Source organism: Cavia porcellus, unplaced genomic scaffold, assembly GCF_034190915.1.
Source record: "Cavia porcellus strain 051 isolate PalLab524CR breed Dunkin Hartley unplaced genomic scaffold, mCavPor4.1 scaffold_10, whole genome shotgun sequence".
Lineage (NCBI taxonomy): Eukaryota > Metazoa > Chordata > Mammalia > Rodentia > Caviidae > Cavia > Cavia porcellus.
The window spans coordinates 88194481-88219575 of record NW_026947493.1 but is presented as its reverse complement, the minus strand read 5'-3'; the positions used below and the strand labels follow the sequence as shown (position 1 = coordinate 88219575).

Here is a 25095-nt window from a genome sequence, read left to right as displayed (position 1 = left end):
TGATATGGTGACTTGCAACAACCTGAAGATAAAGTAACAGCAGGAACTAAAAGCTGACCTACATCAATAGCACTAGGCTTGTCAGCCCAGGAAGAATATAGGACTAACCCAATAGGCACTGCAAGGGAAAGTCAGGTGACTGACCTACCTCTTCATTGTGCGACCCAGCAATTAGACAAACATCAACCTTACAATAGGACCCCAAGATACACACTACTAACAATTGACACTAGTGGGACTGAAGGACCAAATATTAACTCGAAAGGGGAAAACGGCAAAACAAAAACGCAAAATGCAATCTCAAACACCTAGTCCACCAGGAACAAGCACAGGAGACATCAAAATAGAGGATTTCAAAAGTAACACACCAGAAAAAATATACTCTAAAAAGATAGCCAGCAAGTAAAAAAACAACTCCATAAGCCTATAGAGGAAATCGAACTAGAAGTACTCTCCCATATAATTGCTTAGTACAGCTGAAGAAGAGATAAAAAAAAGTACAGAAGCATGGGAAACTGACTGAAACCTTGAATGAACAATATAGAAAACAAGCAGAATTCATGAAACAAACTGAAAGAGACATCCAAGAAACAAAAAATTCTATTCAAAGCTGGCAAAACCGATTAAATGAGGCTGAGGATAGGATTTTGGACCTTGAGGACAGGATCGCAATTAGCAATCATGAAAGAATAGAACTTCTAAAAATAACAAAGCAATGAGAACTGATCTTATGACACACGATGAAATGAACAAATACTTGGAAGAAAAAGAGACACTAAAGTATCCAGTGCTGATCCTGGAGGGTCATGATGTGAAATCCAGCAACACTATTATTCTTTGTTCAGAATGATTTTAGCCTGCTTTAGTTTGTTTAGTCTCAACATAAATGAAGATATGGATAACTGCATGTATGTTTAAGTGTATAGGATTGACAACCATCTTACTAAGTGTTTTTGGATAGTTGAACAGAACTGCTTGCATTCTCACTGTTTAAATTCCCACTTTATATGTTCTACTTTTGTATCTTCGACAATTATTTGTAAGAGGACAGTACGTAAACATCAACTAGTGATTTCTTACTGTTTATTTTTTCTTTGAATGTATGTATTATTTCTACTCATTTTCTGTTTTGTTTAGTCTTTAAATAAAATTTGAAAAAAATAACAAAGCAGCATGAAATCACAATCCAGCAGCTTCAAGATGATGCCAAGAGAAACAATATAATATTAATAGGCACCAGTGAAGACGCAGGAGTTAATGCAAATGGCGTAACTAAACTATTCACAGAAGTAATAGCAGAAAATTTCCCAAACATGGGGAAAAAATCTGATATGCAGATAAGGGAGGCATATAGAACACCAAACAGTCACAATCAACATAAATCTACACACAGACATATAATAGGTAATAGCATGAAAACAGAATACTAAAAGCTGTTAGAGAAAAGACACAACTCACCTATCAAGGAAAACTCAACAGAATCACAACAGATTTTTCAGCACAAACCCTCAAGTCAAGATGAGCTTGAAGTGAGGTATTTCAAACCCTGAAAGAAAACAACTTTCAACCCAACAAAATTTTCATTCAAATTTAATGGAGAAACAAGATACTTCCATGACAAAGAACTGAAGAAATTCATGCTAACCCCAGAAAGAGTATTAAAAGATAAAAATGACCACAATCTCCAGAACAACAACAGAAAGAAACCACCAGGCAGGACAAGCAATTAAACAAGGGGGAAAAGCAGAAAGCAAACAACTGGAACATAAGGTGGCAAAGTCGAGCCAGAAGATATCAGTGATAGCCAGAAATGTAAATGGCCTCAATTCACCTATCAAAAGAAACAGGTTGACAGAATGGATCAAGAAACATGATCCCACAATATGCTGGCTGTATACAAGAAACACATATGACCCAAAAGGAAACTCACAGATTAAAAGTCAAAGGATGGAAAATAGTATTCTACACAACAGGAACCCAGAAAAAAGAAGGTGTAATGATTCTATTTGCAGACAACATGAACTTCAAACCTAAAATGATTAAAAGAGATAAAGAAGGTCACTACATACTCGTTAGTGGAAAAATTCAAGAGGAAGAATTAACAATTATAAATATATATGCACCAAATACAGGAGCACCCAACTATGTAAGACAAATAATAATGAACAAGAAAAACCAAATATACAATAACACACTTATAACAGAGGACTTTAACATCCCTTTGTCACAAAAGAGATTGATCAACTAGACAAAAAGTCAGCAAAGAAATAATAGAACTGAATCACACCTGCAAGCAATTGGACTCAGTAGATGTTTACAGAGTGTTCTACCCAACCACTTCAGAATACACATTCTTCACAGCTGTGTAGGGAACATTTTCCAAAACATTCTGAAGTAAATGCAAAGGGATTAAAATTATCCCATGCGTAATATCTGACCATATTGCACTGAACTGGAAATTAATGAGAAAAGAAACTGCAAAACCTGCATGAAATTAAATAACAATCTTTTGAACAACCAGTAGGCTACAGATGAAATTAAAGAAGAAATGAAGCAATACCTACAATTCAATGAAAATGTGGAAAAAACATACTGCAATCTGTGGATGCAATGAAAGCAGTCTTAAGAGGCAATATATAGCAATAAATTGTCATATCAAGAAAACAGAATGAGCACAAATAAACAACCTAATGCTTCATCTCAAGCTGCTAGAAAAAGAAGAGCAAGTTAAACCCAAAGCTCATAGAAGGCAGAAAATTGTAAAGATTAGAGCAGAAATCAATGAAATCGAAACTAAAAAAAAAAAAAAAAAAATCAAAGAATTAATGAATCATAAGCTGGTTTTTTGAGAGCATAAACAAAACTGACAAACCTCTAGCTCACCTTATCAAGAAAAAGAAAGAAAAAACCAAATCTACGCAATAAGGACTAAAAAGAAGGAAATTACTACACATCCCATGGAAATTCAAAAGATCATGAACACCTACTTTGAAAATCTCTCCTCACATAGAGTAGAAAACACAGAGGAAATGGACAGGTTTCTAGAAGCATATGAACTACCAAAGCTCAACCAAGAAGATACAGCAATTTTGAATAACACAGTATCAGCTATTGAAATTGAAAACATAATTAAAAACTCACCAACAAAGAAAAGCCCAGGTCCTGATGGATTCACAGCTGAATTCTACAAGAAATTTAAAGATTTGATGCCAATACTCCTTCAAATCTTCAATGAAATTGAAAAGGAAGCAATCCTTCCTAAATCATTCCTGGAGGCAAGTATTATTCTGATACTAAAACCAGAGAAAGAGCCAACCAAAAAGGACAACAATAGGCCAATCTCACCATAGATGCAAAGATTCTCCATAAAATACTGGCAAATAGAATGCAGCAAATCATCAAGAAGATTATACATCACAAACAAGTGAGACTCATTTCAGGAACGCAGGGATGGTTTAACATCCAATAAAAGTAATCAATAAATGTAATACACCACCTCAACAAAGCCAAAAAGAAAAACCATATGGTCATCTCAACAGATGCAGAAAAAGCTTTTGATAAAGTCCAACACTGTTCATGGCAAAATCCCTTCAGAAACTCAGAATCCATGGTGTCTACCTCAATCTTATAAAGGCCATCTATGACAGATTAAACAGCCAACATAATACTAAGTGGGCCAAAACTAAAGCTTTCACTTTACAAATAGGAACAAGACAAGGATGTCCAGGATCACCACTCCTATATTCAATATACTTCTGGAAACACTAGCTAGGGCAAAGAGACAAGAGAGAGAAATAAAAGGAATAAAGATAGTAAAGGAAGAAGTTAAATTATCATTATTGGCAGATGACATGATACTCTATACAGAAGAGCCAAAAAACTCCATTAAAAGATTACTAGAGGTAATAAACAAATTCAGCAGTATAGCTGGATACAAAGTCAATGCTCAAAAACCAATAGCATTCCTGTACACAAACAAACAACTCACTGAGAGAGAAATTATGGAAATACTTTCACGATAGCATCTAAAAAATGAAATACTTAGGAATCAACCTAAGAATGTAAAAGACCTATATGCTAAAAATCATGCTATGCTAAAAAAGGAGACTGAAGAGGATATTAGAAAGTAGAAGGATACTCCTTGCTCTTGGCTAGGAAAAACCAACATTGTGAAAATGACCATACTCCTAAAACTGTTACACAGATTTGATGCAATCCCAATCAAAATACCATTAACATACCTGACAGATCTAGAGAACACACTCCTAAAATTCATTTGGAAACAGAAGAAACCTAGAATAGCCAAGGCAATTCTGGGCAACAAGGCAAGGCAGGACGCACTTCAATTCCTGACTTGAAACTATACTACAAAGTCACAGTGATAAAATCAGCATGGTACTGGCAAAGAAATAGACCTGAGGATCAATGGAACAGATTAGAAGATGCAAACACAACTACAAAAACACTCAGCCACCTGATATTTGACAAAGGGGCTAAACATGTTCACTGAAAAAAGGATAGCCTCTTCAATAAATGGTGTTGGAAAAATTGACTCTCCATATGCCAAAGACTGAAACTAGATCCATGCCTCTCACCATGCACAAAACTAAGGTCTAAATGGATCAAAGACCTAAATATTAAAACAGAAATACTAAATCTACTGGAAGACAAGGTAGGCAGAAGTCTTGGAGACATAGGGATAGGTAGAGAATTCATGAACAAAATGCAAACTGCACGGAAAAAACTTTAAAGAATCAGCAATTGGGATCTCATGTTATTGAAAAGTTTTTGCACTTCAAAAGAAATCACCAACAGAGTGAAAAGAAAACCCAGAGTGAGAAAGCACTTCAGCCAGCAATCCCTCAGACAAAGGACTTATATCCAGAATATATAAAGAATTGAAAAACATCAACACCCCCGCCAAATTCAAAGACCCTCTGCAAAAATGGGCATCTGCCACGAACACACAGTTCTCAGGTGAAGATATACAAATGGCAAATAAATACATGAAAAAGGTTCACCATCACTAGTCATTCGAGAAATGCAAATTAAAACAGCTTGGAGATTTCAACTTACTCCGGAAAGAATGGCTGCCATCAAGAAATTAACTTGTAACAAATGTTGGCGAGGCAGCTGGGAAAAAGGAACACTGCTCCATTGTTGGTGGGAGTGTAGAATGGTGCAACCACTATGGAAATCACTATGGAGATTTCTCAGGAGATTAGGATTGGACGTTCCATGCAATCCAGCTATTCCCTTCCTGGATATTTTCCCAGAAAATCTGAAAAGGTCGTATCACAGTGACATACATGCACCTATGTTCATAGCAGCACAATTAGTGATAGCTAAATCTTGGTAACAACCAAAATGCCCATCAACCACAGTGGATGAAAAAGATGTGGTATTTTTATATAATGAAATATTACTCAGCTATAAAAAATGATGATCTTGAGGCCTTCGTAGGTAAATGGAGACAACTTGAGAATATCCTCATAAGTGAAATAAATAAGAATCGTATTTATAAATATCACAGTGTCTCTAGTGTAAAAAATAATAAAAACTATAGGAATAAAACCCAAGATGTGTAATTGCTATTGTAAAACAGAAAGGAAAAGAAAGTGCTCTAGAGGATATAACTGCATGTTTAAGTGTGTAGGATTGATAGCCATATTACTAAGTTTTTGTTGGATCGTTGAACAGAATTGTTTGCAGTCTCATTGCTTTAACGGCCACTTTATATGCTTCATATTTTGTAACTTCAACAACTATTTCTAAGAGGACAATATGTAATTCATCAACTAGTGATTTATTACTTTTTATTTGAAATTACGTATTATTTCTACCCTTTTTTTGTTTTGCATTTTTTTCTCTTTAAATTTTTAAAAAATAAAGTGAAATTCTGGTTTTAATTTACTATACACTTTAACACTCATATAGTTATATGAATACATGAGTGTGAGTTAATCTGTAAAACATGCATTTCCCACTGGATTATGGATATACACTGTTTTAAGAAAGAGAATATACTGGTGCCTAGGTCTATGAACTTCATTTGTTTTACACTTTTGGGAAAGATGGCTGTGTTTGTGTTTATCAGTTGATGCAGAGGTTGTGAACAGAGGCAAATTTGTGTCCAATAGTGTTGTTTGTAAATTCAATTGTTTGCAAACAGAAGTATTCGTGAACTGGGGCATTACTGCACATTTTTAAGCATAATTTATAAGAACAAGTAAGTATGTTACAGAGTATGCAGATGTCTTATGAGCAGAGAGAAATAAAAGATGTCATCAATTTAGGACAGTGGTGGTGAGCCTATGGCACACATGCCGCAGTTTGTACCGCTGAAAGCTCTAAGAGGTTCGCCATCATGGGTCTCGGGTATAAAAAGGAACAAGTGGTACCTGTGGTGTGTTTGAGGCAGTAGGCAAAAGGACAATGAAGAGTTCAGTCTGGAGTTTTTCTTGGAACCTCCAGGAGATGTGTCCTGAAGAAAACTGTAAATAAGGACCTCCAATTGGGTACTCAACTCTCAGGGTCTGTTCCAGGAAATACATATGGGATACCATGCCTGCCACGTTCAACACTCTATCAAGAACTGCAATAGTAACTAGTGCAACGTACTCAACTATACATTTCATTAGCATGCTATTTAGCATACAGGCCAATGCTGAAATGTGGATGTGGATAAACTTTAAAAGATTCTTAACTTCTAGATTTATTGGAAGCTGCTGAGATATGTGGATCTTTTCCCCAACACAGACACTTTGAACATGTAGTAAAGTTTGCACAAAATTTCACAAGAGCACGTAACATTTATGACTGCATAAGTCAGAAAACTACTAGGTCTCAGATTTAAAACCACTGATAATATATTAAGAAGAGAGATAAGGAAATTATACAAAAGAATTATAAAAAATATAAAGAACAAATGGATTTAGAGAACTAAGCAAAGAGAGACAAGAACCTGAAAGAATGAGATTAAGAAACTAAGGAAAAGAACTTTTCTTAGAGGTAGTAACCTACAATAACAAATTAGTCAGATGTACAAAACCCAAGCATTGGCATTAGGCTTTTCTGGACATCTTAAAGGAGGGGTAGGACACAGTAACCAAGTTGTGGCTGCTTCAAAAATAAAAAAAGTAAGCAGGGCCAGTAAGCAAATACAAAATTCTCCCAAATATTATGTTAATTAAAAAAATAGTGCCCATTATATCTAGCATTGTGCTAGGTGTCCTACCCATATTCTGCCTAAATACATATTTTGAAAAACCTGATTACTCTCTTTACAACTCTAAATTCTCTTAGGAATTTGATAGAGACTTTCCAACTGGCTGAATAAAAAATTATAGAGTTTACTTCTTCTGTAGAGCATGTCAGAGACTTAGTGTACCAGACTTACTACAAAGGACTCTTGTAAACAGGTGATGAATTTTCCTATCACAAGAATTATAGCATTCATTGAAATAACTAATTCATGACTTTATTCAGTGGAATCCTTAAGGGCACAGCTCTGACACTGCTCTTCCCAAACCTAAATGCAACACCAGCTAGATCATCTAGTGTCTTCATCCTACAGTGGAAAGTGATTCAAGAATAATCTCTTACAATAGAATTTGGATTCTAGAAAATCTACATATTTTACAAATAACCAAACTGTTCTATTAGTTATCTAAGTTCATCTATGTGACTGAAAAAATATTTCAAAACTAAAACTAGAAAAATGATTCAGACTTGTAAGCTTTTTATAACAACCTGCTAATGTTTACTATGAATTTCATTAACAATTCACTTAGTCTGTCCTGTGCGTCAGGCACCTGTGGTGTGATGGGAACAAAACTAGCCTCTTCCCTGTCATTCTAAGAGACAAAATTTTACAAAAGGATTGCACAGTGCTTCAGTATGGGAACACAGAATCCAGGGGTTGGTGTTGATTTTGTTGCTTGGATTTTTTTAAAATTCTTTTCTTTCTTTTTAAATTTCGGTGAAACTCATACCGTAAGCTAAAATCGGAATGAATCACAGATGTTAATACTAAAACAGAAACATTAAATCTGCTGCAAAATGAGTAAAACTCTTGAAGGCACTAGGCAAAAGCTTTTGGAACAAAACCCTGATTGTGCAGGAACTCTCACAAAGAATCACCAAGTGGGATCTCACCCTACTGGAAAGCTTTGCAAAACAAGAGAAACCAGTAACAGAGTGAAGAGACAATCCATAACCGGAAAAAATGTTTGCCAGCTGTACCTCAGACAAAGGATTACTATCCAGAACATATAGAGAACTCAAAAATAGTCCTCCCAGATTTAAAGACACAATCCAAAAATGAGCATCTCAAATAAATATACATTTCTCATATGAAGAAATAGAAACAGCGAATCATTATGTGAAAAAATGTTCAGTATCACTGGTCATTCAAGAGCTTCAAATTAAAAGAATGTTGAGATTATACCTCACCCCAGAATATGGCTACTATCAAGAAATCAAGCAATAACAAATGCTGGAGGTCCTACGGGGAAAAGAGAAACCCTTCTCCACTGTTAATGTGAATGCAGACTGCTGCAACCACTGTAGAAATCAGAGTGGAGATTCCTCAGAAAACTAGGATTGGAAGTTCCCCTTCTGGATATCTTTCCAAAAGAATTAAAAACATCATACCACAGCAATATATGTGCACCCATGTTTACAGCAGTACAATTTGTAATAGCCAGATCTTGAAAACAACGGAAGTGCTCATCCACTGAAAAACAGATAAAAAAGTTGTGGTATTTTTATATAGTGGAGTACTACTCAGCCATAAAGGATAAACTAGAGACCTTTATAAGTAAATGGACGCAACTTGAGACCACACTCATAAGTGAAATAAGAGGCACACGTGGAAACATCATTGTATCCTAGTATGAGAAGCTGAAAGAAACAACATGTGTTTGTGTATGTTTATGTATATAAACATAAAAAACTAGTTGAGATAGTTATACTACTGATTTATCTGAGCTCACTGAAGAGAAAGATTTGTGCTGGGTTGTTCAGACAATGGAATGCAGATGTTTTGTGCTCCAGGTAAGTGATTTGGGGATGACAATTCGCAATATATGTACCATTGTTGCCCCCTGATTGATGTGTTTTAAAATTTTTAGGTTTATTTCCTTCTTTTTCCTTGAAATAAAATGGATTTGAATAAATAAGTATTTTTATAATGCAAAAAATAAAAAATATGTTTTGGTGAAGGGCTAGAGAATAAATGGTGGGAAGGTCAACGCTACGAAATCATAAACTTTAATAGGGGCAGAGTGAGGCAAAAGGAAACAGGACCCCAGGGGAAGGAACACCAGGTCCTGAGACCACAGTTTAGTGAATTAAAAGGCCAGCACAGCCAGCAGGAGTGTACAGCGGCACCACTCAGGAGGGCAAGAGCCAGATCACACAGTACAAGGATTTTAACCTTTCACCTAGCACTTCAACAGGTTCTCCCTTCTGTTCCTCCACAAAGTTGGGAAGTAGTTTTTATTATTCCAAACCAATGACTTCATTCTCTTTAGAACAACCACAGGGTATGATACAAACTACTTAATTAAATCACCTATGCTGGCAGTTACACACCTATCTGTGCAACCACCACCTAAAAAGGGTATACTGAACATTCACTTTCGTAATGCCACTTTCAAAAGGTGCGAGATTTACTTAAAAAATACAACCACCTATTGACACTCTCTTGACACAGACTTTAAAACTATGAGTTATACGCTCTTACTAAAAGCCACGACCTCTTTGACAGTGAGGAATGGATCTTAGCACTCAGCACCTAAGACTTTAACAAAATGGATTCCCCAATAAAAGTAGAAACACTTGTATGTGTGGCGCGCTAGAGACCACAGAGCCAGTATACTATCGAACTGAGTTTAAGTACAAAGGAATTTTATCTTTTCTATGCCTGCAAGTTTATAACAATATGAACACTTGATTTATTCATGAAGACACTGTTAACACAACTTGCAGTCCACTTGGAATCAGGCTGTTATTTATAAACAGCCCAGCAAGGCACCCAATGAACACATCAGCTACTGAATTGTAGGGCCCTAAGATGAATGCTGGGAATGTAGATTTCAAGAACACGCTTCACTGAAAACGAACTCTCTTCTAAAACTTTTTGAGGAGAGAAAAGTCTCTCCTGCAAAACAGGTCAAGGTTTGGCTGTTTCTAGATCTAAAGAACATACTTTCGTCTGAATCAAGCACAGACGGAAAAGACGCTTAGGTGACACGGGTCCCTCCCACAAGAGGAGCCTCCGGAGGCCGGGTAAACTGGCTGCGAGGGCCGGACCGGTACTCCCGGGAACAGAGGCACTGTGCGGAGGGGCCCGCAGGCAGCTCAGGCCGCCCAAGGCTCTGCGTCTCAGGCTCAGCTCCGCCTCCAAGCCCGCGGCCCAGGCAGGGGTCTCCTCCTCCGGAAGCGACTGGGCCGGGCGGTCGGTCGGGAGCAGCCGCAAAAGGAACAGCGCGGGCCAGGCGCGTCCTCTAGCCTAGGCTGGGCCTGCGGGCGAGGCAACGGCGTTCGGCCAACACTCGGCCGGGTTCGGGTGGGCCGCGGCTCCACTCCAGCCTGGGCAGCTCGCAGGCGCCCAGGGCGGAACACAGCCAACAGGGCCCAGGCCCGAGGGCTCTGGGCCTTTCAAGCCATTTCTAGGGCTCCGTCCTTCCGCACGCGCCTGTCAGACATTACCTTCCCAAGTGACATCGTAGAGCTCTGAGACCTTCGCCATGTTCCCGGAACCTGAATGCGGCGCGCTGCGAGGTGGGGCGGCGTGATCACGTGGCGTGAAGTGGGCAGGGCCTGTGACGAAATCGCTTCTTATTGGCCAAGTGGGCGGGGTCAGTGTCCGCCGAGCACGTGCGCAGAGCTAAGCAGAGAGGATGGGAAGGGGACGCAGCCGCGGGGCGGGGCTGCTGGGAGCCCGGCTGACGGCGTTTGAAGGTGGAGGCGGCCGGAGACCCGGCCCGCTGTAGGGGCGGGGCCTACGGTACTCCGCCCTGCGTCCGCCCCGTCGCTGTCCGCTTCCGGCACCAGTCGGTGCCGCAGGGTCCTTACCTGGCTAGCGGTCTTCTGCCGCTCCCAGTGATCTGCGAGGTCCGAGTCTACCGAAGCCGCCGTCTTGCTGGGTCTGGCGGAGTGCAGCGGCCGGCTCGGCCGAGGACCTCTTCGGCGTCGCCCCGGGCGTCTGCGCCTCCACCTCGCCGCACCACCAGCCTGGGACCCCAAAGCTGAGCTGCTGCGGACGGAGGGACGGGCCACAGCGCGGACTCAGCGCTTGGAGGCTGCAGCTTGTCCTCCACCCAGGTCTGCGGGAGCTACGGGGCCTGCCCGCGGCCCGCCTGACTCGGCCTCCTGCTCCATCTGTACAAGCTCCCGGGGTCCTCAGGACACACCGGGGTCAGCTGAGACCCGCGTCCTCTGCGTGGAACAATCCGGACATACAGGCTTACACCCTGCCCAGCCTCTCAGAAGCGTTGACACAGAGAGAGAAGGAGGGGGCAGGGAAGGAAAAAACGGGCTCAGTTGTGTCACGCCAGGCGCGTGAACACACCTACTGCACACATACTAATAAAATTTTAAGGGAGGAAAAAAGAGGCAAGTATTAGTGCTATCTGCCACAGGAAAGTCTTGCGAAAATAAAAGACTAGAGAATTTTTAGACTTAAGAGTCTGAATAAGTTTCATTCTCTCGAGACTAAACACAACTTTTTAAAGGAACATCAAATTCAAAACTTTTAAAATGCTCTGTAAAGAAACCCACACACTCTCCCAAGGCATCCGAGCCTGCGAGCCTGGGGTTCAGTGAGACTCAGGTTGGATCCGGGTCCCGTCCTTAAGAACTGGTGACTTTCTACAATTAGCTGTCCCAGGAGAAAAGCTGAGTGTGTCTGTAAAATAAAAACCCCTATTGGAGCCGCAGTCCAAATCCATAGCATGACCCCTGCTCGAGGGTTGCGCCCTCTCCCAGCGGCCGGGGCTGTGTCTGCAGCGCTGGTGCCCACAGCTCCCAGCCGCTGTCTCCTCGCCCAGGTCTGTCTTGACACACGCTTCCTCCGCGGGCAGGCAGACCTCTGTGACGCCCACGCTAGGCCTCAACTTCGGCCCCACGGCTCGGACCCTTTGCCCTTTCCCCTCACAGGAGGTGAATACTTCTCCATCAGCCCAAGCTAACACTGTGAGTGGCCATGGCTCCCTGCTTTCCCGCTGGCACCACACTGTCAGCAGATCCCGGGTTTCACCCCGGAATGTTCCCTAAGTCTGCCTGCCTCTTTCTGCCTTCACCCCTTCTACCTACTCTAAGCCACATCCAGCGGCTACCCATGGTCTTCTCACCAGCTTTGGTTCATTCCTATGGCTGTACTGGTCTTAAAAATGAATCAGAACACAGAAACCCCTGTTCACTGCTCTGGAAGGGGCCCATGACAATGAAGACATGTTGCACATAACCACCGCGGCCACAGGCCTCTCCCAGTCTGGTTGTCATTCACCTCTCTCTTCTAACTCTCTCCCAGGTCCAGCTCTCCAAACTGTGAGCTCCTGGCTTCTAGGGCTTGACATCTGCCTGCTGTTCCTCCCCAGGAGACATCCTGCTTTTGCTATATTTCAACTTTAAATATATCTACACGTAGAGAGGCCTTTTCTGATGACTCAAAAAAAAAAAAAAACAAAAACAAAAACAAAAAAAAAACAGTCTCTCGTCAATGCCCATCTCAGTTACTTTCCCCTCAAGAGACACGGACACCCACAACTTATAGGAAGAGAAGTTTAGTTTGGCTCACTGTTTGTAGAGATTTCAGTCCATACTTGGCTGGCTCCAAGGCACAGCAGCATAACCGATAGGCATCGCAGAGGAGAAGCAGCTGGTGCTGAGGCAGACATGAAGCCCTGAGAGGGGTCAAGGGAGGAGGAGGGAGACAGAGCCTCCCAGCCACACTTAGTAACCCCATCTTCCACCAGGTCTGCCTCCCAGCACCACACTGAGCTATAAACTCATCAGTGCAGAAACTCATGATGCGTATCACACCCTCACCACCACCAATTACCTCCCCAAAGTCCTGCTTAGGAGCTGAGAGGCTCTGAAGGGATGTCTAGGTATAAATCATAGAGACGCCAGCCTCACCATAGCACCACTATTTGATATTTCTCTTGCCCACTTGCTCATTTTCTGTATCCTCAACCACCATAAAAGCTTTTTAAGAATACAGAGCTTGTCATTTCAGCCTTCCAGGACCTAACCTGAAAAAACACCTGGCTCACAGTAAATGTTTGTTGCATGAAAGAAGTTGCTAAAACAATGCCTGCTATTCATATTAAGGATAATATTCATAACAGTGCACACGTAAACTCTATTGTTTGATTAAGGATAGGATGTTTTCACACCCAAAGCTTTCTTAAAAATTATAAATTGAATGAATACAAGGATCATGCTTATTCATTCTTCTGTCTCCCAGCCTCTTACCACAATATGTTACATACCAGAGACACTTATTATTTGCATTAAATTGGATGGATTTTTTGGTTTGTTTGTTGACAAAAATCTCACTTTTATAGTCCAGGCTGGCCTCAAACTTGAGAGTGACCCTGTGGCCTCAATTTTCCAAGTGCTGAGATGACAGGGATGCACCATGACACCCGGCAATGCACTAAATCACTGATGGGTAACATTTTGTTCATGCTTTTTAGTAGAGTAGTTTAGCCCAAAAAGGTGTCTTAAAAATTGTGATGGATTTTAAAGGTTACAACTAATTGAAGGAATAAATACAATGTAATCACTTCAACTAAATGTCTTTCTAGCTAACTACTATCCTCTACTAAACAATAAGCCATATAAAATAGAGTTGAAAGTTATTTTAAGAATTTTTAAAGTGGTAAAGAGGGTGACTTCATTTAACAGATAGGACAGACTTGTGATTCTATAGACTAAGAGTTGTCAAACTCTTTTGCCTGCAATTCCTATTAAGGAAGGCACTTCCGTTATCACACAGTATGCACAAGGATGTGTGGAGTGAAAACTCTGAAAACTACCTTGCCACTGTCTTGTCTTGCATATTTTTATTCAAATTTAGTGAATTCCATATTATCTTCAAAAAATAATAGTATGATGCACCAATGGGGTCATGAGGCATATTTAAAAACACATATGGACATTGTACATATTTCCTAATCTGGGGCCTCAAAGTGAAATTATTTGCCAAAATTCTTGCCACTAATACCTAAAAGAGATGGTCATTCATATGGAGATGATGCAGGAGATCATAAAGTTGAAATATTTATGACAAAGTATGTCTAAGGTAAATTTTGTCCCCAATACTACTCTTTCATTAAAATGAAATTTTGTCACTGATGGTACTTTTAATTTTTTCACCAATAGTACCAGGACTCTTTGGAGATGATTATGTATAGACTGTAACATTTCATATGCCTAATAAAATTTTGCGTTCCTCAGGCATGCTCTAGAAAAAACTAATATGTCCACAACTAAAATTCTATATCATTCTTTCACACTGATGAGTAATTATAACTGAAAATAAAAAAGAACTACCTTCCACAGATAAAACTGTAGTCCTGAAAATATAAACATCAGTCTTGTCTTGTATAACTCCATCTTTACAGGATATCATCAAACTTTTTGTTTCCTGCTTTCATTCATTTGAAAAAGTTTTATTCATTTACGCTAATAATATTTACTCTAGTTTCTCTAGCTAAATACTGCCTTGTATTGGTGATAAATATCAAGGAAATATCCAGGCATCCAAATACCAGATTGCACTAGTACATGTTATGAATAAAATCTGTCAGGTAGGGCAGTAAGCATTATCTCAGTTTATGATCTCAGTTACATAACAAAAAGACACATAATATATTCCATGATTTTTATGTAAAACTATGTTGTGATGGGGAAGGTTGAACAAGATTTTATTTGAATTGAGAATGATAACAAGAAAAATCAACGAGTCAGAAAAGAACAATATTGAAGAAGCCCACATTTCCTTTGAAATGAGATAAACTGACAATTTGGCCAGGCTGGGCCCCAAAGCATGTTAAAGTACATTTCTTATGGCTTATTTAATACCTTCAAACATTATGGAAGACCAGAACAACTTCTTTAGTCTAACAAAATTTATAGGACTTATAAAATTTTGTTATTTACCAAGTCAAAAGGTAATAGTGTTTTAATGGATTTTGTAACATTCAGCAGCAGTATCAAATTATGTATATAGAATCTACTATCTCTTTGTTGTCATAATCATAGTGAACCACGTCACATAGCACAATTTATAAACCCTACTTGTTGTGAAACTTACCCATCAAAGCTAATTGTCTCACCACAACTCCCATATAAAACTTACCGTAGCTTTGACATTGTTATTGTGTGTCATTAGGAAATCATACCCATAATCCCTTTTATTTAAGATAAAATATAGCATTTTTAATCTATAGTCTCTACCGGTAGATCTTTACTCGAATGGACTACGTTTTCAGATTAACAAGGAATTGTTTTAGGGTCTGTGGACATGAACATTGTGTCTGTCACGTTCTTTAAAAGCTGCATTATGTACTTCGGTTCTTCAGATCCCAGAAGCCTACACCTGCTTTGGTGGCCCAACTGTGGATCTTGGCACTTTGGTTTTTTTTAAGTTTGCTGTCATTTGTAATGTTTGCATTTTATAGTGTGCCAACCATGCATTTCATGTCCGATTATTTTAGAAACAAGGGAGAGTCTCTGAGAAGCACTGCCAATGAGATCATTTGGGATCTTTGAAAAGAGAACTCACAAACTGGCCATTAAGTCCTTCTGTGCCCCTGTCACAAGAATGAGGAGAAACAGACCCAGCCTCATCTCATGGAGACGAATTACAGTGGCTCCTGATGGACACTTAGAGCCATGCTGAACAGCCCACTTTTTCCAACAGTGTCTACTTAACTGCTCCAAAGTGTTCAGGTGCACACATCGGGACAAGTGTAACACTCCTTGTGTAGAAATGAATTCTCATAAATATTAGGGATTGGACCCAGTGCTTTTGCACCTAGCAACATTCCCAGCCTGATTTTAATTTTGAAACTGGGTACTGCTAAACCAATAAGTTCCCCATGCTGGGTTTGAATTTGTAAAGTCCTGTCTCAGCCTCCCAGAGTGCTGAGATTATAGGTGTATATCACAATACTCTGCTTAATTTAATTCTGTACTTGAAAATGTTTACAAAATTTATTTCCAATAAGTACATTATTTTATGGTAAACACATAAAAATGCACTATTAACTCTACATCCGTTAGAGTTTCCTGGTACTGTGTACCAATACAGTTTTCATTCTTTGGGGGTGTGGTAAGTATCTTACCCACAAAATGACTGAAACACTCTCTCATGTCTCTAGCAGGAGCTCCTCACTCTGGCCAGCAGGCCGCATGCCATTTACTTTACTGGTCATTTTTTCCTTCCCACAGTCTTGCTTACCACTATGTTTCTGTTTATTAATACATAATTGCTATACATAATGGCATTCATCATGGGGAAGTGGACGTCACATGATACATATTAATTCTTTTATGACCCCTTCCCATCCTCTCTGTTTAACTCTTTGTCCCCTTCCATTTTCAGGGGTTACATCTCCCTACTTAGTAATCCCTAGCTTTTATTTTGCCCTTTAAATTATTTATACTGTGGGTTTCTCATATAAGAGAAAGCATGTGATATTTGTGCTTGTGTGTCTGATTTATTTCACTTTAACAATATGGTCTCTTGGTGCATCCATTTTCCTACAAGTGATTCAAACTCATCCTTTAATGCTTCCTACTCTTGGCTAACATTAGCTCGAAGGCCCTCAGCCGCATGGGGCATGAAGTCTCATCTTCAGCTCAGAAACCCAACGCCTTCTCCACTCTGGGTGGTTTGTCAACCCTAATTGGGAGGAAAACTCTTTTCTGACAGAAAAGGAAGTTTCCCACTCCCAAATCCATCCTGCCAACCTGCTGACATATCTGCCTCACTCCTGAAGAATCAACTCAATCTCAAGATTTTTAATTTTATATAAAATAATTTCAATTTTTACTTAAAATTATTATAAAACTAAAAGGTAGAGAACAATATAGATGTGTTTCGGGGGGTAGAGGTTTAGCTCAGAGGTATAAGTGCTTGCTTGGCAAGCATGAGATCATGAGTTTGACCCTGGTACCAAAAAGAAAAAAAGATAGATAGATAGATAGATAGGACTCAAAAAGCTGCCATTTAGTTCAAAATGAAATTATTTCAGCAATGTGATATTATAATTTCCTTCTGTCCATTCTGTTTCTCTTGTATATCTATTTGGAATCTGTAAATATTGGACTTCAGTTTGCCCTTTGCGGAAGTACATGATTTCAGGTAATAAAATTGTTCTAGCAATAGCAATGTTATGAAGTTTTAAAATGTAAGGTGAATCTAATCATGCAAAACAATCAGACAATCCCAAATTAAGAACCATTCTGTAAAAACAATGGACCATGGAGAGGTTTGGGGGATGTGGGGTGGAGGGACTGGGAGGCAGCTGGGGTGTGGGGGTCCCCACCACGAAGGTGGTGGTCATGTGTCATGAACAGAGAGAGATCAGGCGTGGTGGTGCACACCTGCACTCCTAGCACTCAACAGGCTGAAGCAGGGGCATCACCATGAGTTCAGAACCAATGTGGGCTACAAAGTGAATCCAAGGCCCTGTCTCAGAAACAAAAATATTTTTAAGGAAAAAGGTGGAAAGGAAAATTAAAAAGATTGTTAATTTTTAATTTTGTTAGGCAAGGACATTAAAAGTAAAAATTATAGTCTGATTTCACATCAGTGCCTCTTAACACTGCTCGTTTAACACCAAAGAAGTTGAAAAGATTCCTGAAACAACGCTTCCTAAAATCCTAAGTTCTTCGCCCAGAACAGTGACAAGTCCCCCTGGAGTTGCGGGCAGGGCTCTCCACTACCTGACACAGGAGGCCAAGGGGAACGATGTCATCTTGCTTGGACAATATTCCACAATATTCTGGAAGTAGAACTTGCAGAGATTGGCTTTTGGGAAGTTACACTTCCAAATGATGAAACTTACCTATGTCTTTAAAGCAAAGAATTGCTGAGCACCCTGAGAAATGACATCCAGCTGGGACTCCTTACCATTCGCCAGGGTGTTTATTCTCTCTGTCCCAGTAAATCTCTGAAAGAGTGAACACATTAGAAAAAGCTACCGTAATTTTGTTTATTTTTAAAGCATGCTTGAGGAAGAGTTATTCCAGTCTGAGCTAAGAAGAAAACTAAAATTGTACTCAAAGTATCTCATAATGCAAAACATTCCTGACACATTTATTTTGGATATAGCTCTTGTCTCGTAAAATCAACATAATTCATTTTGGTTAAATTTTGTACTAGCACAGAGTATGTTTTTCATTTCACATTATTTACTTCACAAGTCACAAAAATTCTCCTTGACCTCAGTAACAAAATAGTGAAAGGGCACTTTTATTATAATTGAGCAGAAGATGCTGTTATTGCTATAAATAAGTGTGCCATTAACAAACAGAACAAACAATAAAGAAATACAGCGGCAGAGTATCTACTTGGAATTGCACTTATTTTGGGAAGCCTGTGGATGTGTCACAGTAGCCTTAGGGAAAACAGAGCCAACACAATGATGAGGTGATGGAAAGATGCGAGGGAGCCCGGCCCTGCGGACGCCTGCCCCCGCCTGCGTGTCCCTGGCCGGCTCCAGGCGAGCACTTGGCCCTGAATCTGCCCTGGGCCTCCACAGACCTACACTGTCTCCCTGTTTCACTGACCTTCAGTTGTAACCTCCTTGCTACCCATAGCACCAAGGGAAAGGAAGTCTCAGTATTCTGGCTTTATCACATTTTTTACAATAGTTCTATTAAAGTCAAAGCACAATATTCTGTTATAAAATAATTTGGCAGGTAACTATTCCAACTGAAATCATGCTTCCCAATAAATCATTGAATAATGCAGTATGCATATACACAAATAAAAAAGAAAAATCATAAAGATCTCTCTATACAAAAAAACTCCCAAAAAAATTATACTTTTTTTACACAATCCAGAATTCTTTGAAAATAAATGTGTAGTAGTGTATTTGACTCCAGTTTGGAAAGCATAACATGTATCATCCAACTTGCAGAAAGTAATCTGCTTTAATGCATTAGTTGTCCTAATTGATTTTTTTTTTTTTTTTTTTTTTTGTACCAGTGAGAGAACTCACAATCTTGCACTTGCCAGACAGGTGCTTTGCCAATGAGCTAAACCCCCAGCAGTGGCCCTAATTAAGACACTACATAATTCACTAAATTAAGGAATAATTAACTTTATGCTTAACATTGGCATTTGAATTTCATACTTTAGTACTTAAACTTAGCACTTAGTTTTTTGCTTAGGTTTGGTATTAATTTAGCGTGATTCCACAGAAGTGTAAATAACAAGGGGTCGTATTTGCACCACCATTTTAAATGTAAATTAGTCTTGTAGGTTTTCATTTGTCACAGACTGATATGTTAAAATTCAATGTGAATGTCTGTGAAAATAGCATAATACTTGACCCATGGATTAATTTTAAGTGGTTAAAAGTAATTGCTTTAATGAAATTATCATTTCATGGACAATTTCTATTTTCTATTCTTTGGACGATGTAGCAAAGCTTTACATTTTCTTGGTGACAGCACAATAGAAGCCTGAGTAGATTTGAAAATGTCTTAGAAGGAGCAAACATAATTTTCACTGGTTGCCTTTGTCGGTGCTTTCCTACTATCTGCTCACCTAGATCTGCAAACTGCAGACAGCTTCTTGACTCTCCAGTCAGATACCAGGAAGCCCAAAGGTTTCTAAGCTTAGGAGACTCACGTCTGCCTACTTAGTCTTCTGTAAGCGCTGGATCGCAGCACAGCAGTGATCGCCCGCTGCTCCAACTCTGCTGAAGCCTGGATCTTTGGAATTTCCCCTTGACATCCTTAGGGTGCAAAGCCAAACTATGAGCGTCATTAACATGGTTTTAATTTTTCAAATTTGTTTTCAGCTTTAAAGGAAATGAAAGACAGAAGATAGACTCTGGGGACCTAGACACTATCCGCTTCACCTCCAACACCCCAAGTTCCTCATGTCTTCTGCCCTAATCGGAAAATTAGACTAATCGGACAGGAGAAGGGAAGGAGGAGCACACGCTTCTCGCAGAGATGCCGGAGTCGGCAGCCGGCTGGTGACTTCCTCCACGCTCTGCTGACTCCTCGGCTCATCTGCCTGGTCCCTTACAAAGAACTCCGCTGAAATTCCTCAGCATCTCTGTCTCTTCCCTTGTGCTGCACTCTGCTCTTTTTTATTTCATATTTCTTTTGTGGGAGCTTCATGCAATTGATGCATGTTTAACCTGAATTTTCTCTGCACTTTTTAACATGTAAACAGGTTTCCGTTTTGAAGACTCTTAGGCTCATTATCCATGCAGGGTTTTGAGTTTAGTCTTAGGACAGTCCTTTAGGGATCTCATCATAAAAACAATTGTGTGAAGAAGTTTTGAATTTACAGAAAATGTTAATGATGATATCCTGTAGTTTTACTTACTAAAAAGCGTAATGCTAGCCATACGACAAAGTGCCCTAAACTAGGTAGGCACAGTTGGCTGCTGTGGTCTGGAAGGCAGTCAACACTCAGGGGTGGAGCTGTGACTCAGTTACCCTAGCTGAGCAGAGAGGTAGGCCTGGGTAGAGCCTCAGAACGGGAGGGCCATGTGTTGGTCAGTGGGTCTAGGACATGAGCTCGCTGCCCCTGTAACAGCAGCACTGGGGCACAGTTTCGATTTACTATGGAGACTGCCTGCCACTAGGAGTCATCCAAAGTTTTACAATTTGCAGAACATTAAAGTTACTTATTGGAGTCTAGCAAACATCTGCTTGTAGCCCACATGTTAAGTAATTCAGAAAGGCAGCTTGGCCCAGTTTACAAAATAAGCCCATACTTTCTCTTTGAGTTCACCTTGTTCTGCACCATCATAAATGCAGGTAACTTTTCTTACAGTCCTTGAAAAAGCCTTGTGAAACTGCGGGCTCTGGGTTCCCTCCCAGAAAACCTCTCAGGACCTGTGAGCCACTTGAGTTTTCCAGATTCTCCTGCATGGCCATGCTCAGCAGATACCTCTGTTACACAGGGAACAGCACTGCAGCTAATGAAGTGCTTAGTGAACAAGAACTAAGAGGCTGAAAGGTTAGATCTAGCCATGTTCTCAAAATTTCACCTTTTCAAAGACCATTGAGTGACAATTTCACTGACAATAATAAGCCACGTGGACAGCTCTCAGGAGAGAGTTAGCGGCTGACAGCTGGGAAGTTTCCTCTAAGGCAAGTGGTCCACTGCCCTTGGGCAGAGGCGAGGCTGTGCTTCTTGGTAGAGAGAATCACTGACAGTGTGGCTGGGGAACTGGGAAACAGGAAAGGCTAAGGTCCAGATCTCTACAAGAACTCAGGCCTGTGACTAGGCCTCCCAAGAAGCACAGCATCCCACAGGTCCCGTCCTCCCAGTGACCGTGCCCTTAACACTAGGATGCAAAGAGCAGACTACAAAACAAAAGCTTCTTACAGCCTTCTCCAGGTCATAGATATTCCCTATAACTAACAATGATGCTGCTTTTAGGGACTGGATTTGTGTTTTGTTTTGTTTTGACTTGGTTGTTGAGACAGGGTCTCATTATGCAGTTCACGCTGGTCTTGAATGCATTGTAGCCCAAGCAGACCTCAAATTTGTACTGACCCTCCTGCCTCAGCTTCCCAAGTACTGGGCTTACACACATGTACCATGACACTCAGTTTAGGCACTGAGTTTGTGTCTCCCCAGAATTCATGCTACAGCCCTAATGCTCAATCTCCCAGAATGAGACTGTGTTTGGAGGTGGGTCTTAAAGCAAATGAAACTGGGCTCTTTCAACAGCTAGCTGGTGTGCTTATCAGAATAGCACAAAAAGACAGACGTGAAGACATGGGCTGGAGAGGTCCATCTGTAGCTCAAAAGAGAAACCTTTCAGGCTCCTGGGTCTTGGACTTCTAGCATCCAGAATGGAAAAAGCAAACTTGTGCCCTTATGCCCTGTGTTTTCTTTTGTGAGCCCTAATAACTAATACGCTGTTTAAGGGAATAAAATCATTCATTTTACTTTGCATTATAATTTCAAACTGCATCTATTTTCCTGCAAATAACTCGAGTAACCTGACATTCTCTTTACCCATTCACCTGTCAATGGACATCCAGCTACTGCGAGTTGTGCGATCAGCATGGGTATGCGCGATCTGTACTGATGTCTTGAATCCTTTAGGAAGAAGCCTCGAAGGACAGGGAACAGCGGGTCCCCGCGGAACTTCTAGTTTTAGTTTTTCGATGAATGGGGGTTGCACGACGGTCAAAGGAAATTAAGCGTGTGCACAGAAGGAGCATGAATCTGAGGAGGCTGAGTGAGGACTGTGCGCAGGCGCAGCTCTGCAAACGGGAGCACAGCGTTGTTGGCGCTCCAGGGCACCCGGCGCTGTTGGCACCCACGTCCTGCCCCGGCCGCCCACTGGCAGTCGCTGCGGGCCTCCATTCCCGCCATCCCGACTCCCTTTCCCAAAAGGGCGCGGGGTCCAGAGCTGGGTCAGCGCAGATCCTCTGTGCCCGCTCTCCAAGGCCTGGTCCACCCCGCAACTCCTCTGCTGTCTGCTTGTTGGGGACATGCCGGTGAGTTCTAGAGCGCTCTTCTGACTTCAGACTTAGAGGGTTCCCATACCACCCGGAGGACTGAGCCGCCTGTCTAACAAGCACTGAGCGCTCTGCATGGTTAAAATGTGGTTGCCACCACCCAGGGCAGCTCCTCCTGTCGCCTCCCCTTCTCAGTCATGGGGCTCCAGCCTTTCAGACCCGAGAAGCCTCGTGGGTTTCTCACCACACGAGCAGTCTGTCAGCAGCCTTGGCTCTCCTTGGAGCAGATCCGGAGTTCACCGTCCCTGAGTCCTGCACCCTTGAGGCTGCTCCCTCCCAGGCTCATGAGTAAGCCTGGCTCACACTCACGGTGGGCAGTGGGCGTCAAAGCCGTTGTTCCCCCGGGCAAGATCAGGTAGACCCCGAGGTTTCTTCACTGAAATCTCTGCCCTCTTGGCCTCTACCTTACTCTCTATACTTGCTTAGGAAGCGTGCAAGAATTGCATGTGCACGCAAGTGTGTGTGCATGTAGTGCGTGCAGGCAGTGTTGGGCCCAGACACCGGGCCCATCCTGTGCCAGGCAGGGGCTCCTCACTGCACTACACGCCCAGTCCTGATGCACCGAGCCTTTGCACTGCCCTGCTGCCCACTGCCCATCCACACCAAGACACCGCGGCCCAGGTCTCAGCCCAGGCTGGTGTGGCCTCTTCATTTTAACTTTTCTGTTACCAGAGCTTAAGCACCGTGACCTGTTTTAAAGGCAATGCATTGCGGCCAATTGATTTTGTCCTTTACCCATAACCTTGTCTTAGATTTTTCTGTTCAATCACAAGGGCACAAAGTTTTCCTAGTCTCTAACTGAACCCTCAAGGTCAAGTTATGAACTGTCTAATTTTTAGATCCACATTTGGGTTTCGGGCTACAATATCAGGAAGGCACTGTTTAGTTTTTGTGCAATGTACTCTAAAATAAATTACTGTCACTGGAGCCATTGTAATAATTTTCTGTGAAGGACAATCTTCCAGAGACAGGGCAGCTGGGGAGGCGAGGCTGAGTTCCTTACTTTGTCAGCGAAGTGCAAAGTCTGAAGGCGAGGGATGAGGGCAAGGCCAGTCTGTGCGGAGTGGACTGAGAGCAGAGAACTGAGGTGGCGGAGAGCTACTTCCAAGCCTACACAGACTGCAGATGCCTCTCTGGGGAAAGTCTGTTAAAAAAGGAAGAGAAATTACAGCAGTTCTCTACCACAGAAGTGCAAAGGTTTGAAGAGGTCCAGGCATGTAATGGCAGCACTTGCGGAACATGAGCCAGGTCCTGGGTTTGACCTCAGCACTGAGAAAGAATAAAACACAAAAGATCAAAGAAATGGTACATTTAAAGAAATGGGAACTTTGAGAGTGCTCACAGAACTTTTTTCTTAATTATATTGAAGTTTGTAACAGATTTAATATCAAAAAGCATACTAAACATTTAGTCTTGTAGTGTTTTTCATATATTTTGGTTCTTTGGCTTTGGAAACAATTGTAGTTTCTTGAAATCAGTTTGAATCTTCTCCCCTGTGTGCCTGTTCCCCTAGTGTGAAATCATGAGCACCCAGCTCTTTGCTGTCTAATTCTCCTTTTGTCACTCATCCAGCAAGCAGTTTTCCAGAACCACCTCTGTCCAGCACTGTGGGGACCAGCATGTCAAATATTATCACATGGGCTGGGCATGATGGTGCATGCCTGTAATCACAGCCCTTCAGAGGCTAAAACAGGAGGATTGTTATGAGTTCCAAGGTCACCTGGGCAACAAAGTGAGCTCTAGACCAACCTGAAACGCTTCAGTGAGACCCTGTCTCAAAAAAACAGAAAATAAAAACAAATAAACAAACAAACACTATGGCATGAATTGTGCCAGTGACCAGAGCAGGCTCCTTTCTTAACAGACAAAGAAGTGCTCTGCTGTGATGCAGATCTTCAGAGCTACAGCTTTGAGACCTGGTGCTCTTAGAGGTGGCAGAGCCCTTCGGAAGGAAGCCTTAAGGTCATGGGTGAGGCCCTGAGACCACTGTGAAGCCAGCCACTCCCCTAGTCTCCCCTTCAGGGCTCCTGACGTGACCACACCTTCCCACCATGATGTGCTTCTCTGCCACAGGAAAAAAGCAATGGATCTTTCACCCCACCCATGACTGAATCCAGGACTTTGGGACTGCTGATATCCACAATCCTTTGTCATTATTTATCTTGAGACAGGGACTTGCTAAATTACTAAATTGCCCAGGCTGGGCTTGAGCTTGTGATCCTCCTGCCTCAGCCTCCCAGAAGCTGGTATTATAGGCATGTGGCACCATGTCAGCAAGAACCTTCTGTCTTTGTAAGTTAACTATCTCAGTTATTCTGTTGTAGGATGAAAAGATGACTA

General features: G+C 41.3%; 1 protein-coding gene across 1 annotated transcript in view; it reads right to left on the bottom strand.

Annotated features, from left to right (window-relative positions):
- Positions 1–10845, bottom strand: part of Emc2 (ER membrane protein complex subunit 2) — a 44624-nt gene extending 33779 nt beyond the window's left edge. The window contains exon 1 of the mRNA XM_003479983.5: positions 10717–10845. Within this exon, the coding sequence (XP_003480031.2) occupies positions 10717–10756 (40 nt within the window). The 5' untranslated portion in view covers positions 10757–10845. The remainder of the gene's footprint in view (positions 1–10716) is intronic.
- Positions 10846–25095: the final 14250 nt, after the last annotated feature.